Genomic DNA, 17,269 nt, shown 5'->3' on the forward strand with positions numbered 1-17,269 from the left:
CCTCCACATTGACTCGGTACCGTACCCCTGTACTGTATATAGCCTCCACATTGACTCGGTACCGTACTGTATATAGCCTCCACATTGACTCGGTACCGTACCCCTGTACTGTATATAGCCTCCACATTGACTCGGTACCGTACCCCTGTACTGTATATAGCCTCCACATTGACTCGGTACCGTACCCCTGTACTGTATATAGCCTCCACATTGACTCGGTACCGTACTGTATATAGCCTCCACATTGACTCGGTACCGTACTGTATATAGCCTCCACATTGACTCGGTACCGTACTGTATATAGCCTCCACATTGACTCGGTACCGTACTGTATATAGCCTCCACATTGACTCGGTACCGTACTGTATATAGCCTCCACATTGACTCGGTACCGTACCCCTGTACTGTATATAGCCTCCACATTGACTCGGTACCGTACTGTATATAGCCTCCACATTGACTCGGTACCGTACTGTATATAGCCTCCACATTGACTCGGTACCGTACCCCTGTACTGTATATAGCCTCCACATTGACTCGGTACCGTACCCCTGTACTGTATATAGCCTCCACATTGACTCGGTACCGTACCCCTGTACTGTATATAGCCTCCACATTGACTCGGTACCGTACCCCTGTACTGTATATAACCTCCACATTGACTCGGTACCGTACCCCTGTACTGTATATAGCCTCCACATTGACTCGGTACCGTACCCCCGTACTGTATATAGCCTCCACATTGACTCGGTACCGTACCCCTGTACTGTATATAGCCTCCACATTGACTCGGTACCGTACCCCCGTACTGTATATAGCCTCCACATTGACTCTGTACCGTACCCCTGTACTGTATATAGCCTCCACATTGACTCGGTACCGTACCCCTGTACTGTATATAGCCTCCACATTGACTCGGTACCGTACCCCTGTACTGTATATAGCCTCCACATTGACTCGGTACCGTACCCCCGTACTGTATATAGCCTCCACATTGACTCGGTACCGTACCCCTGTACTGTATATAGCCTCCACATTGACTCGGTACCGTACCCCTGTACTGTATATAGCCTCCACATTGACTCGGTACCGTACCCCTGTACTGTATATAGCCTCCACATTGACTCGGTACCGGTACCCCGTACTGTATATAGCCTCCACATTGACTCGGTACCGTACTGTATATAGCCTCCACATTGACTCGGTACCGTACCCCCTGTATATAGCCTCCACATTGACTCGGTACCGTACCCCTGTACTGTATATAGCCTCCACATTGACTCGGTACCGTACCCCTGTACTGTATATAGCCTCCACATTGACTCGGTACCGTACCCCTGTACTGTATATAGCCTCCACATTGACTCGGTACCGTACTGTATATAGCCTCCACATTGACTCGGTACCGTACCCCTGTACTGTATATAGCCTCCACATTGACTCGGTACCGTACCCCTGTACTGTATATAGCCTCCACATTGACTCGGTACCGTACCCCCGTACTGTATATAGCCTCCACATTGACTCGGTACCGTACCCCTGTACTGTATATAGCCTCCACATTGACTCGGTACCGTACCCCTGTACTGTATATAGCCTCCACATTGACTCGGTACCGTACCCCTGTACTGTATATAGCCTCCACATTGACTCGGTACCGTACCCCTGTACTGTATATAGCCTCCACATTGACTCGGTACCGGTACCCCGTACTGTATATAGCCTCCACATTGACTCGGTACCGTACTGTATATAACCTCCACATTGACTCGGTACCGTACCCCCTGTATATAGCCTCCACATTGACTCGGTACCGTACCCCCGTACTGTATATAGCCTCCACATTGACTCGGTACCGTACCCCTGTACTGTATATAGCCTCCACATTGACTCGGTACCGTACCCCTGTACTGTATATAGCCTCCACATTGACTCGGTACCGTACCCCTGTACTGTATATAGCCTCCACATTGACTCGGTACCGGTACCCCGTACTGTATATAGCCTCCACATTGACTCGGTACCGTACTGTATATAGCCTCCACATTGACTCGGTACCGTACCCCCTGTATATAGCCTCCACATTGACTCGGTACCGTACCCCTGTACTGTATATAGCCTCCACATTGACTCGGTACCGTACCCCTGTACTGTATATAGCCTCCACATTGACTCGGTACCGTACCCCTGTACTGTATATAGCCTCCACATTGACTCGGTACCGTACTGTATATAGCCTCCACATTGACTCGGTACCGTACCCCTGTACTGTATATAGCCTCCACATTGACTCGGTACCGTACCCCTGTACTGTATATAGCCTCCACATTGACTCGGTACCGTACCCCCGTACTGTATATAGCCTCCACATTGACTCGGTACCGTACCCCTGTACTGTATATAGCCTCCACATTGACTCGGTACCGTACCCCTGTACTGTATATAGCCTCCACATTGACTCGGTACCGTACCCCTGTACTGTATATAGCCTCCACATTGACTCGGTACCGTACCCCTGTACTGTATATAGCCTCCACATTGACTCGGTACCGGTACCCCGTACTGTATATAGCCTCCACATTGACTCGGTACCGTACTGTATATAACCTCCACATTGACTCGGTACCGTACCCCCTGTATATAGCCTCCACATTGACTCGGTACCGTACCCCCGTACTGTATATAGCCTCCACATTGACTCGGTACCGTACCCCTGTACTGTATATAGCCTCCACATTGACTCGGTACCGTACCCCTGTACTGTATATAGCCTCCACATTGACTCGGTACCGTACTGTATATAGCCTCCACATTGACTCGGTACCGTACCCCTGTACTGTATATAGCCTCCACATTGACTCGGTACCGTACCCCTGTACTGTATATAGCCTCCACATTGACTCGGTACCGTACTGTATATAGCCTCCACATTGACTCGGTACCGTACTGTATATAGCCTCCACATTGACTCGGTACCGTACCCCTGTACTGTATATAGCCTCCACATTGACTCGGTACCGTACCCCTGTACTGTATATAGCCTCCACATTGACTCGGTACCGTACCCCCGTACTGTATATAGCCTCCACATTGACTCGGTACCGTACCCCTGTACTGTATATAGCCTCCACATTGACTCGGTACCGTACCCCTGTACTGTATATAGCCTCCATATTGACTCGGTACCGTACCCCTGTACTGTATATAGCCTCCACATTGACTCGGTACCGTACCCCTGTACTGTATATAGCCTCCACATTGACTCTGTACCGTACTGTATATAGCCTCCACATTGACTCGGTACCGTACCCCTGTACTGTATATAGCCTCCACATTGACTCGGTACCGTACTGTATATAGCCTCCACATTGACTCGGTACCGTACTGTATATAGCCTCCACATTGACTCGGTACCGTACCCCTGTACTGTATATAGCCTCCACATTGACTCGGTACCGTACCCCTGTACTGTATATAGCCTCCACATTGACTCGGTACCGTACCCCTGTACTGTATATAGCCTCCACACTGACTCGGTACCGTACCCCTGTACTGTATATAGCCTCCACACTGACTCGGTACCGTACCCCTGTACTGTATATAGCCTCCACACTGACTCGGTACCGTACCCCTGTACTGTATATAGCCTCCGTACCCCTGTACTGTATATAGCCTCCGTACCCCTGTACTGTATATAGCCTCCGTACCCCTGTACTGTATATAGCCTCCGTACCCCTGTACTGTATATAGCCTCGTTATTGTTACTTTATTCTGTTGTTTTTTTATTACTTTAGTTTGTTTCGTAAATGCTTTCTTAAACACTATTTTCTTGGTCAAGGGCTTGTAAGTAAGCATTTCACGGTAAACACATGTTGTATTCAGCATTTCACGGTAAACACATGTTGTATTCAGCATTTCACGGTAAACACATGTTGTATTCAGCATTTCACGGTAAACACATGTTGTATTCGGCATTTCACGGTAAACACATGTTGTATTCGGCGCATGTGACAAATACAATTTGATTTGACATGAACCGTGTTCCCCGCGGGCGTCCGTCCCTCCCCTTGCCCGTAAAACAAGGGGGAGAAGAGGGGGAGGGGGAGTGAGGGGTGGGATGAGGAGAAGAGGGGATGAGAGGGGTGGGATGAGGAGAGGCAGTCAGTGTTTAGAATGTAAACTTACAAAGTAGATCAGATCGAGGGAAGGAATGAACACTTGTTGAAATGTTTTCATAAATAGCCGTGTATTTTTAATCTTCTGGGAAATACCAGTATGAGACATGCATTTTATCGGATCAATAACATTAACCAACGTCATCTAAACTTTTCATGGACTGTGTTTTTTAATTTAACTTTAGTCTTCATCAGAACGCACATCTGATATCTCCTTACTAAACGCATCTTAGCCTATAGATCCTAATGCGTAAAATCAGGTTTTCTTCCTTGTACACATTTTACGCACGACTGGGAATTCGGATTAGGCGTTCCGAACAGAGTTTAGACAAAGCTACAAGTCAATAAAGTCATGGGGACAATGCGCAGGACACCTTATCTCCACGGAATCGGATATTGACTCTTGGTTGTCTCGGCATCGTCATCTCTGTGAACCCAGAACCCCCCCGCAGCGGATTACAGAGGTTGTTTTTTGATCCGTCTTTTTCACAGAGGGACACTTCTTCCACGTTTTGGTGTTTGTTGGCGGTGATGGTGGCGCAAGGGGTCATGGAGACCAGGACCAGCCGGAGACCGTGCAGCAGCGCCCAGAAACACTTACTGCTGGCGGTCGCTCTCATCGCATGCAGCTCGCAACTACTGGTGGACGCCAACTCCTGGTTGTAAGTTGAACTTTTTCTTATGTCAAATTAACTCTGTACAGTTTCTATATCGCTGCGTACTTTAGTTCATGCGCAGTTGATCCATTAATTTACAGATGGTGGGTTTTGTGATTGGGGTTTGAGAGAGCGTCCGTGTGTTGTTTTGTGTTGTGGAGGAGACCAGTGGAAGAACAAATGTGGTGACTTTGTCACAATATTTACCCATGCTACGCACAAATGGCCAAGCTGTTTGTGGAATGGGGGGAAACAGGAGAACTCCGCAGAGTGGAACACCGCATCTTGACCTTGTGCGGAGAGCTGCCAAACGTTCCACTCTGATGGAGAACATTCCGATCATATTCCTCATCATTTGACATCGCTACAGCACATCATTATTTCATTACCGATGCGATATTTACCTGTCTTTATTTCCACAGTAGAATAGACTATATGTGTTCCTTTATATTTATTATTTGGGGATTTAATTCATGCATATTTTCCATTATTGCCAATTGTACCGATTTATATGACATATTGAAACGGCGAATCTTTGACTGAAGCCATATAGGCTCAAATGCCTCATCCACACACTATAATACACGTTTATTTTCTCAACACCGTATATAACTACCCACCGCCTATTTCCCATCCGTGCATGCAGGTCGTTAGCGATGAACCCTATCCAGAGACCGGAGATGTACATCATCGGGGCCCAGCCTCTGTGCAGCCAGCTGACGGGACTCTCCCAGGGGCAGAGGAAGCTGTGCCAGCTCTACCAGGACCATATGGTCTACATTGGCGAGGGGGCCAAGACGGGCATCAATGAATGTCAATACCAGTTCAGACAGCGGCGGTGGAACTGTAGCACCGTGGATAATGCATCCGTGTTCGGACGCGTCATGCAGATAGGTGAGCCAGTCACATGGTGGGATTGGGATATAGGCTAGGTCTGGTTCAGGGCGTTAGTGACCGTTTATTTCACTAACGGTTAGTTAATAAGGAACGCGCACGAATGCGCTGGACCAGAGCTAATGAGTGATAGGCCGATGCGGCGGTAGGTGATGACACATGTTTATGTTTACATTTTGAATTCCCATTGTAAACGTAGAATTAGTGCACTTTAGAGGCAACGCGGGTAACTGTACCTGTATTCTTTAACGTGCTTTTGTATCAGTTCAACTATTAGATAGTGGAACCTTATAACAAACTTCATGTTTCCAAAATAAAAAATCGTTGCGCTTAATTGTCAGTCAGATTTCTCTCGACAATTGAGTGTTAGTTCCGTTCTGTAGTTAGAGGAGGTGTAGGCTAGAGATCGCGATGTCCAGTAGCCCATAGCTTCTCTATTCTCCCTCTGATGCAGTATCCCCCTCCGACGGCCAGTCAGGCCGGCGGACCGATCCCCTCCCTCTCCCTCGCCGTTCCCAAAACAGCAAAGGAGTTGTTTGCAGTCAATCGCGAGAGTTTTATTGAGGTGTTAGCCTGCTATTGTCCACGGCCTCCTTTTGAAATGCAATCAAGGGGTGACACGGACTCGGCAGATCCGGGCTGCTATTTGAAGTATCGGTTCTATGGGCCAATAAAAGTCCTCGTCTTTATCGCGCGCTCCGGCTCCTGTCGCCTGGCTCACGTGTAACCTACACATTCTGTTTTTAAGAGAACTCATAATTACAACTTTTTGACACGTGACGTTTCTGTTATAACAGTGCCAGGAATCAGGATAGCCAGTCTTAAATGCGGAGTTGCGGTTTACATGGAATAAAAAAATATATATGTTTATCTTACTGACAGACATTGGCATTGTAAACTGATTCCCTCTTTCTTGGTTGGCCAAAGTGGCATTCACAGGCGAATTACTTCCAAAGATATGTCATTATAGGCTATGACTACATATATATATTTTTAAATATCAAACTCACGAATTATTTAAGCATTTCCAAATCATAAAACGTGAACAGAATATATTTTTCATTTTTCATTCTCTCATTTGGAGAGAGAGTGCCAGCTGCCAAGGTTACGTTTATTTGCTTGTATAGAGAGTCCTAGGCCCACCAAGGCTACGATGCTGAAGTATGTGAAACCTTGAGATCTGCATTCCAGATGGTATGTCCATCCAATGGAAAACCTGTCAGGTAACACCCAATGATTTATATATACACAAGATGTCAAGTAGGGGGCGTTGTGTTGAAGCCGCAGTGCCTCCATCTTGGAACTCCCCCAGTTGTATTTTTTTTAATTATTTTACAGACACAATAAAGCATACTTGTAAATTATATTATGTGAGCTAAACATACAATAAAATAAAAATACAAATATATATATATAATTATATATTTTATGTTTCAAATATTTTTTATTGAACACACACAAGAATGGTGTATAGGTAGGTATACAAGACAGGTATGCAATTCTTATCTAAACATAAAAGAGCAGACAGGAACAACAAGATCCAGAGTTCTGGGTACAGAACAAATAATACAAAACAGGACATACAGAACTATTTTATATATAGGGATACTAATGTTACTTAAATACATGTTATTTTGTCCTTAAAATGTTTTATTAAAATACTGCAGAATTCCATTTGTTCCTATGGAGGACTGATCCTACTGGGGAGTGGCAATATGGCCGACAGGTGGCTTCAAAGCCTCTCAATGGCCAATACATAGCATCGACAATCCAGGGTTTATATACATCATTGGTAACACCTGCACAGCAGATGGGGGGAGAGAGAGAGATTTTTCCATGCCTATAAGCCCTTTGAATTGAATTGAGAGAGACAGAGAGAGAGTGTGAGAGACAGACAGAGAGAGAGAGAGACAGAGAGAGAGAGAGAGAGAGAGAGAGTGTGAGAGACAGACAGAGAGAGAGAGAGAGAGACAGACAGAGAGAGAGTGTGAGAGACAGACAGAGAGAGAGAGAGAGAGAGAGAGAGACCCCACAGAAACAGACCCCACAGAGCCCAAGGACAGCAACACAATTAGACCCAACCAAATCATGAGAAAATAAAAAGATAATTACTTGACACATTGGAAAGAATTAACAAAAAAACAGAGCAAACTAGAATGCTATTTGGCCCTAAACAGAGAGTACACAGCGGCGGAATACCTGACCACTGTGACTGACCCAAACTTAAGGAAAGCTTGTACAGACTCAGTGAGTATAGCCTTGCTATTAAGAAAGGCCACCGGAGGTAGACATGGCTCTCAAGAGGAGACAGGCTATGTGCTCACTGCCCACAAAATGAGGTGGAAACTGAGCTGCACTTCCTAACCTCCTGACAAATGTATGACCATATTAGAGACACATATTTCCCTCAGATTACACAGATCCACAAAGAATTTGAAAACAATCGCAATTTTGATAAACTCCCATATCTACTGGGTGAAATACCACAGTGTGACATCACAGCAGCAAGATTTGTGACCTGTTGCCACGAGAAAAGGGCAACCAGTGAAGAACAAACACCATTGTAAATACAACCCATATTTATGCATATTTATTTTCCCTTTTGTACTTTAACTATTTGTACATTGTTACAACACTGTATATATATATAATATGACATTTGTAATGTCTTTATTCTTTTGGAACTTCTGTGAGTGTAATGTTTACTGTTCATTTTTATTGTTTATTTCACTTTTGTATATTATCTACTTCACTTGCTTTGGTAATGTTAACACATGTTTCCCATGCCAATAAAGCCCCTTGAATTGAATTGAGAGAGAGAGAGAGAGAGAGAGAGAGAGAGAGAAGCGAGAGAGAGAGAAGGGAGATACAGAGCGAGAGAGAGAAGAGAGAGAGAGCAATAATATAAACCTCTCACCTTTGTGGCTGCAGTCAACCCTCGCAGCTCATGTCGTTGTTCGGCTACTCTCTGTCTCTCACATCTAGAATCTGTCCACAAGAGAAGTGCTTTTTTCTCTCCGTTGTAAGTTTATAAGATCTTGTAGAGTCCACTCTTCCCATGTCACAAATTATCTGTCAAAGGTCTATAATACATTCAGAGTGGTTGTGTGTTTATCTAGTATCTGGTAGCGGAAGACATTCACTAGCTAATTAAAACAGCCTGCCTCCTTGTTGTTTCTCCCCCCCCCCCCCCCCCCCCCCCCCTCTCTCTCTCTCTCTCTCGCTCTCTCTCTCTCTCTCTCTCTCTCTCCCTCTCCCTCTCTCTCTCTCTCTCTCTCTCTCTCTCTCTCTCTCTCTCTCTCTCTCTCTCTCTCTCTCTCTCTCTCTCTCTCTCTCTCTCTCTCTCTCTCTCTCTCTCTCTCTCTCTCTCTCTCTCTCTCTCTCAGTCATCTTTCTCTCTCTCCATCCCTCTATGTGCTCCTTTAGCCAGGCCAGCCAGGGCCCCCAGCTCCTTCATCTCCTGACGCCAGGCCCCATTGTCTATTGTCCCCTGTAGTCACACATCAATAACAGAGACCATGGTTAACTGGCCAGCTTAAAGCGCTAGCTAACCAAACCCAAGTGGCATTGTGTGTGTGTGTGTGTGTGTGTGTGTGTGTGTGTGTGTGTGTGTGTGTGTGTGTGTGTGTGTGTGTGTGTGTGTGTGTGTGTGTGTGTGTGTGTGTGTGTGTGTGTGTGTGTGTGTGAGTGAGTGAGTGAGTGAGTGAGTGAGTGAGTGAGTGAGTGAGTGAGTGAGTGAGTGAGTGAGTGAGTGAGTGAGTGAGTGAGTGAGTGAGTGAGTGAGTGAGTGAGTGAGTGAGTGAGTGAGTGAGTGAGTGTGTGGAAGTGTGTGTGTGTGTACTTGGGAAAAAGAAAGTTGAAGAACATCTTGGACCTTCTACCATTGTATGCTAACCGCCTTGTGTGTGTTTTTCTCTGTGTGTGTGTTTGTGTGTGTGTTTGTGTGTGTGTCCATCCGACAGGCAGCAGGGAGACAGCCTTCACCTATGCCATCAGTGCAGCAGGCGTGGTGAACGCGGTGAGCAGGGCGTGTCGGGAAGGAGAACTCTCCACCTGTGGATGCAGCCGCGCCGCTCGACCCCGTGACCTACCGCGCGATTGGCTGTGGGGTGGCTGTGGCGACAACGTCAACTATGGCTACCGTTTCGCCCGGGAGTTTGTGGACGCGCGGGAGAGAGAAAAGAACTACCCTCGAGGCTCCATAGAACACACTAGAACATTGATGAACCTACAGAACAACGAAGCAGGGAGACAGGTGAGGAACTGGGATGCAAACACACACACACACACACACACACACACACACATATACAGTGCCTTGCGAAAGTATTCGGCCCCCTTGAACTTTGCGACCTTTTGCCACATTTCAGGCTTCAAACATAAAGATATAAAACTGTATTTTTGTGAAGAATCAACAACAAGTGGGACACAATCATGAAGTGGAACGACATTTATTGGATATTTCAAACTTTTTTAACAAATCAAAAACTGAAAAATTGGGCGTGCAAAATTATTCAGCCCCTTTACTTTCAGTGCAGCAAACTCTCTCCAGAAGTTCAGTGAGGATCTCTGAATGATCCAATGTTGACCTAAATGACTAATGATGATAAATACAATCCACCTGTGTGTAATCAAGTCTCCGTATAAATGCACCTGCACTGTGATAGTCTCAGAGGTCCGTTAAAAGCGCAGAGAGCATCATGAAGAACAAGGAACACACCAGGCAGGTCCGAGATACCGAGATGCTTTAAACAGCCCAAGGAGCACTGTGCAAGCGATAATATTGAAATGGAAGGAGTATCAGACCACTGCAAATCTACCAAGACCTGGCCGTCCCTCTAAACTTTCAGCTCATACAAGGAGAAGACTGATCAAAGATGCAGCCAAGAGGCCCATGATCACTCTGGATGAACTGCAGAGATCTACAGCTGAGGTGGGAGACTCTGTCCATAGGACAACAATCAGTCATATATTGCACAAATCTGGCCTTTATGGAAGAGTGGCAAGAAGAAAGCCATTTCTTAAAGATATCCATAAAAAGTGTTGTTTAAAGTTTGCCACAAGCCACCTGGGAGACACACCAAACATGTGGAAGAAGGTGCTCTGGTCAGATGAAACCAAAATTGAACTTTTTGGCAACAATGCAAAACGTTATGTTTGGCGTAAAAGCAACACAGCTGAACACATCATCTCCACTGTCAAACATGGTGGTGGCAGCATCATGGTTTGGGCCTGCTTTTCTTCAGCAGGGACAGGGAAGATAGTTAAAATTGATGGTAAGATGGATGGAGCCAAATACAGGACCATTCTGGAAGAAAACCTGATGGAGTCTGCAAAAGACCTGAGACTGGGACGGAGATTTGTCTTCCAACAAGACAATGATCCAAAACATAAAGCAAAATCTACAATGGAATGGTTCAAAAATAAACATATCCAGGTGTTAGAATGGCCAAGTCAAAGTCCAGACCTGAATCCAATCGAGAATCTGTGGAAAGAACTGAAAATTGCTGTTCACAAATGCTCTCCATCCAACCTCACTGAGCTCGAGCTGTTTTGCAAGGAGGAATGGGAAAAAATGTCAGTCTCTCGATGTGCAAAACTGATAGAGACATACCCCAAGCGACTTACAGCTGTAATCGCAGCAAAACGTGGCGCTACAAAGTATTAACTTAAGGGGGCTGAATAATTTTGCACGCCCAATTTTTCAGTTTTTGTTTTGTTAAAAAAGTTTGAAATATCCAATAAATGTCCTTCCACTTCATGATTGTGTCCCACTTGTTGTTGATTCTTCACAAAAAAATACAGTTTTATATCTTTGTTTGAAGCCTGAAATGTGGCAAAAGTTTGCAAAGTTCAAGGGGGCCGAATACTTTCGCAAGGCACTGTATATGTTGTTATTAGTCTCTGTTCATGGTGTGGACTACATACATGTTGTTATTAGTCTCTGTTCATGGTGTGAACTACATACATGTTGTTATTAGTCTCTGTTCATGGTGTGAACTACATATATTTTGTTATTAGTCTCTGTTCATGGTGTGAACTACATATATGTTGTTGTTGTTAGTCTCTGTTCATGGTGTGAACTACATACATGTTGTTGTTGTTAGTCTCTGTTCATGGTGTGAACTACATACATGTTGTTATTAGTCTCTGTTCATGGTGTGAACTACATATATGTTGTTGTTGTTAGTCTCTGTTCATGGTGTGAACTACATACATGTTGTTATTAGTCTCTGTTCATGGTGTGAACTACATATATGTTGTTGTTGTTAGTCTCTGTTCATGGTGTGAACTACATACATGTTGTTATTAGTCTCTGTTCATGGTGTGAACTACATACATGTTGTTGTTATTAGTCTCTGTTCATGGTGTGAACTACATACATGTTGTTATTAGTCTCAGTTCATGGTGTGAACTACATATATGTTGTTGTTATTAGTCTCTGTTCATGGTGTGAACTACATACATGTTGTTGTTATTAGTCTCTGTTCATGGTGTGAACTACATATATGTTGTTGTTGTTAGTCTCTGTTCATGGTGTGAACTACATACATGTTGTTGTTATTAGTCTCTGTTCATGGTGTGAACTACATATATGTTGTTGTTGTTAGTCTCTGTTCATGGTGTGAACTACATACATGTTGTTATTAGTCTCTGTTCATGGTGTGAACTACATATATGTTGTTGTTGTTAGTCTCTGTTCATGGTGTGAACTACATACATGTTGTTATTAGTCTCTGTTCATGGTGTGAACTACATATATGTTGTTGTTATTAGTCTCTGTTCATGGTGTGAACTACATACATGTTGTTATTAGTCTCTGTTCATGGTGTGAACTACATATATGTTGTTATTAGTCTCTGTTCATGGTGTGAACTACATATATGTTGTTGTTATTAGTCTCTGTTCATGGTGTGAACTACATACATGTTGTTGTTATTAGTCTCTGTTCATGGTGTGAACTACATACATGTTGTTATTAGTCTCTGTTCATGGTGTGAACTACATACATGTTGTTATTAGTCTCTGTTCATGGTGTGAACTACATATATGTTGTTGTTGTTAGTCTCTGTTCATGGTGTGAACTACATACATGTTGTTATTAGTCTCTGTTCATGGTGTGAACTACATACATGTTGTTGTTATTAGTCTCTGTTCATGGTGTGAACTACATACATGTTGTTATTAGTCTCTGTTCATGGTGTGAACTACATACATGTTGTTATTAGTCTCTGTTCATGGTGTGAACTACATACATGTTGTTATTAGTCTCTGTTCATGGTGTGAACTACATATATGTTGTTATTAGTCTCTGTTCATGGTGTGAACTACATACATGTTGTTGTTATTAGTCTCTGTTCATGGTGTGAACTACATATATGTTGTTATTAGTCTCTGTTCATGGTGTGAACTACATATATGTTGTTATTAGTCTCTGTTCATGGTGTGAACTACATATATGTTGTTGTTGTTAGTCTCTGTTCATGGTGTGAACTACATATATGTTGTTATTAGTCTCTGTTCATGGTGTGAACTACATATATGTTGTTGTTATTAGTCTCTGTTCATGGTGTGAACTACATATATGTTGTTGTTGTTAGTCTCTGTTCATGGTGTGAACTACATATATGTTGTTATTAGTCTCTGTTCATGGTGTGAACTACATATATGTTGTTATTAGTCTCTGTTCATGGTGTGAACTACATATATGTTGTTATTAGTCTCTGTTCATGGTGTGAACTACATATATGTTGTTGTTGTTAGTCTCTGTTCATGGTGGGAACTACATATATGTTGTTATTAGTCTCTGTTCATGGTGTGAACTACATACATGTTGTTGTTAGTCTCTGTTCATGGTGTGAACTACATATATGTTGTTATTAGTCTCTGTTCATGGTGTGAACTACATATATGTTGTTGTTATTAGTCTCTGTTCATGGTGTGAACTACATACATGTTGTTGTTATTAGTCTCTGTTCATGGTGTGAACTACATACATGTTGTTATTAGTCTCTGTTCATGGTGTGAACTACATATATGTTGTTATTAGTCTCTGTTCATGGTGTGAACTACATATATGTTGTTGTTATTAGTCTCTGTTCATGGTGTGAACTACATACATGTTGTTATTAGTCTCTGTTCATGGTGTGAACTACATATATGTTGTTGTTGTTAGTCTCTGTTCATGGTGTGAACTACATACATGTTGTTATTAGTCTCTGTTCATGGTGTGAACTACATATATGTTGTTGTTGTTAGTCTCTGTTCATGGTGTGAACTACATACATGTTGTTATTAGTCTCTGTTCATGGTGTGAACTACATATATGTTGTTGTTGTTAGTCTCTGTTCATGGTGTGAACTACATACATGTTGTTATTAGTCTCTGTTCATGGTGTGAACTACATACATGTTGTTATTAGTCTCTGTTCATGGTGTGAACTACATACATGTTGTTATTAGTCTCTGTTCATGGTGTGAACTACATATATGTTGTTGTTATTAGTCTCTGTTCATGGTGTGAACTACATATATGTTGTTATTAGTCTCTGTTCATGGTGTGAACTACATATATGTTGTTATTAGTCTCTGTTCATGGTGTGAACTACATATATGTTGTTGTTATTAGTCTCTGTTCATGGTGTGAACTACATACATGTTGTTGTTATTAGTCTCTGTTCATGGTGTGAACTACATATATGTTGTTGTTATTAGTCTCTGTTCATGGTGTGAACTACATATATGTTGTTATTAGTCTCTGTTCATGGTGTGAACTACATACATGTTGTTGTTATTAGTCTCTGTTCATGGTGTGAACTACATACATGTTGTTGTTATTAGTCTCTGTTCATGGTGTGAACTACATATATGTTGTTGTTATTAGTCTCTGTTCATGGTGTGAACTACATACATGTTGTTGTTATTAGTCTCTGTTCATGGTGTGAACTACATATATGTTGTTATTAGTCTCTGTTCATGGTGTGAACTACATATATGTTGTTGTTATTAGTCTCTGTTCATGGTGTGAACTACATACATGTTGTTGTTATTAGTCTCTGTTCATGGTGTGAACTACATATATGTTGTTGTTGTTAGTCTCTGTTCATGGTGTGAACTACATATATGTTGTTGTTATTAGTCTCTGTTCATGGTGTGAACTACATACATGTTGTTGTTATTAGTCTCTGTTCATGGTGTGATCTACATACATGTTGTTATTAGTCTCTGTTCATGGTGTGAACTACATACATGTTGTTAGTCTCTGTTCATGGTGTGAACTACATACATGTTGTTGTTGTTAGTCTCTGTTCATGGTGTGAACTACATATATGTTGTTGTTGTTAGTCTCTGTTCATGGTGTGAACTACATATATGTTGTTGTTATTAGTCTCTGTTCATGGTGTGAACTACATACATGTTGTTATTAGTCTCTGTTCATGGTGTGAACTACATACATGTTGTTGTTATTAGTCTCTGTTCATGGTGTGAACTACATACATGTTGTTGTTATTAGTCTCTGTTCATGGTGTGAACTACATACATGTTGTTGTTGTTAGTCTCTGTTCATGGTGTGAACTACATATATGTTGTTGTTGTTAGTCTCTGTTCATGGTGTGAACTACATACATGTTGTTGTTATTAGTCTCTGTTCATGGTGTGAACTACATACATGTTGTTGTTGTTAGTCTCTGTTCATGGTGTGAACTACATATATGTTGTTATTAGTCTCTGTTCATGGTGTGAACTACATACATGTTGTTATTAGTCTCTGTTCATGGTGTGAACTACATACATGTTGTTATTAGTCTCTGTTCATGGTGTGAACTACATATATGTTGTTATTAGTCTCTGTTCATGGTGTGAACTACATATATGTTGTTATTAGTCTCTGTTCATGGTGTGAACTACATACATGTTGTTATTAGTCTCTGTTCATGGTGTGAACTACATACATGTTGTTATTAGTCTCTGTTCATGGTGTGAACTACATATATGTTGTTATTAGTCTCTGTTCATGGTGTGAACTACATATATGTTGTTGTTATTAGTCTCTGTTCATGGTGTGAACTACATACATGTTGTTATTAGTCTCTGTTCATGGTGTGAACTACATACATGTTGTTATTAGTCTCTGTTCATGGTGTGAACTACATATATGTTGTTGTTATTAGTCTCTGTTCATGGTGTGAACTACATATATGTTGTTGTTATTAGTCTCTGTTCATGGTGTGAACTACATACATGTTGTTATTAGTCTCTGTTCATGGTGTGAACTACATACATGTTGTTATTAGTCTCTGTTCATGGTGTGAACTACATACATATTGTTGTTAGTCTCTGTTCATGGTGTGAACTACATATATGTTGTTGTTATTAGTCTCTGTTCATGGTGTGAACTACATACATGTTGTTGTTATTAGTCTCTGTTCATGGTGTGAACTACATATATGTTGTTGTTATTAGTCTCTGTTCATGGTGTGAACTACATATATGTTGTTATTAGTCTCTGTTCATGGTGTGAACTACATACATGTTGTTGTTATTAGTCTCTGTTCATGGTGTGAACTACATACATGTTGTTGTTATTAGTCTCTGTTCATGGTGTGAACTACATATATGTTGTTGTTATTAGTCTCTGTTCATGGTGTGAACTACATACATGTTGTTGTTATTAGTCTCTGTTCATGGTGTGAACTACATATATGTTGTTATTAGTCTCTGTTCATGGTGTGAACTACATATATGTTGTTGTTATTAGTCTCTGTTCATGGTGTGAACTACATACATGTTGTTGTTATTAGTCTCTGTTCATGGTGTGAACTACATATATGTTGTTGTTGTTAGTCTCTGTTCATGGTGTGAACTACATATATGTTGTTGTTATTAGTCTCTGTTCATGGTGTGAACTACATACATGTTGTTGTTATTAGTCTCTGTTCATGGTGTGATCTACATACATGTTGTTATTAGTCTCTGTTCATGGTGTGAACTACATACATGTTGTTAGTCTCTGTTCATGGTGTGAACTACATACATGTTGTTGTTGTTAGTCTCTGTTCATGGTGTGAACTACATATATGTTGTTGTTGTTAGTCTCTGTTCATGGTGTGAACTACATATATGTTGTTGTTATTAGTCTCTGTTCATGGTGTGAACTACATACATGTTGTTATTAGTCTCTGTTCATGGTGTGAACTACATACATGTTGTTGTTATTAGTCTCTGTTCATGGTGTGAACTACATACATGTTGTTGTTATTAGTCTCTGTTCATGGTGTGAACTACATACATGTTGTTGTTGTTAGTCTCTGTTCATGGTGTGAACTACATATATGTTGTTGTTGTTAGTCTCTGTTCATGGTGTGAACTACATACATGTTGTTGTTATTAGTCTCTGTTCATGGTGTGAACTACATACATGTTGTTGTTGTTAGTCTCTGTTCATGGTGTGAACTACATATATGTTGTTATTAGTCTCTGTTCATGGTGTGAACTACATACATGTTGTTATTAGTCTCTGTTCATGGTGTGAACTACATACATG

At 41.9% G+C, this 17,269-nt stretch overlaps 1 protein-coding gene across 1 annotated transcript in view; it reads left to right on the plus strand.

Annotated features, from left to right (window-relative positions):
- LOC110510792 (protein Wnt-5b) overlaps nucleotides 1-17,269 on the plus strand; it is a 121,249-nt gene that overhangs the window by 69,760 nt on the left and 34,220 nt on the right. Inside the window, exons 2-4 of the mRNA XM_036944956.1 lie at nucleotides 4,668-4,837; nucleotides 5,478-5,725; nucleotides 9,688-9,980. Coding sequence (XP_036800851.1) covers nucleotides 4,707-4,837; nucleotides 5,478-5,725; nucleotides 9,688-9,980 — 672 coding nt within the window. The 5' untranslated portion in view covers nucleotides 4,668-4,706. The remainder of the gene's footprint in view (nucleotides 1-4,667; nucleotides 4,838-5,477; nucleotides 5,726-9,687; nucleotides 9,981-17,269) is intronic.

The sequence above is a fragment of the Oncorhynchus mykiss genome, chromosome 15, assembly GCF_013265735.2.
Source record: "Oncorhynchus mykiss isolate Arlee chromosome 15, USDA_OmykA_1.1, whole genome shotgun sequence".
NCBI lineage: Eukaryota > Metazoa > Chordata > Actinopteri > Salmoniformes > Salmonidae > Oncorhynchus > Oncorhynchus mykiss.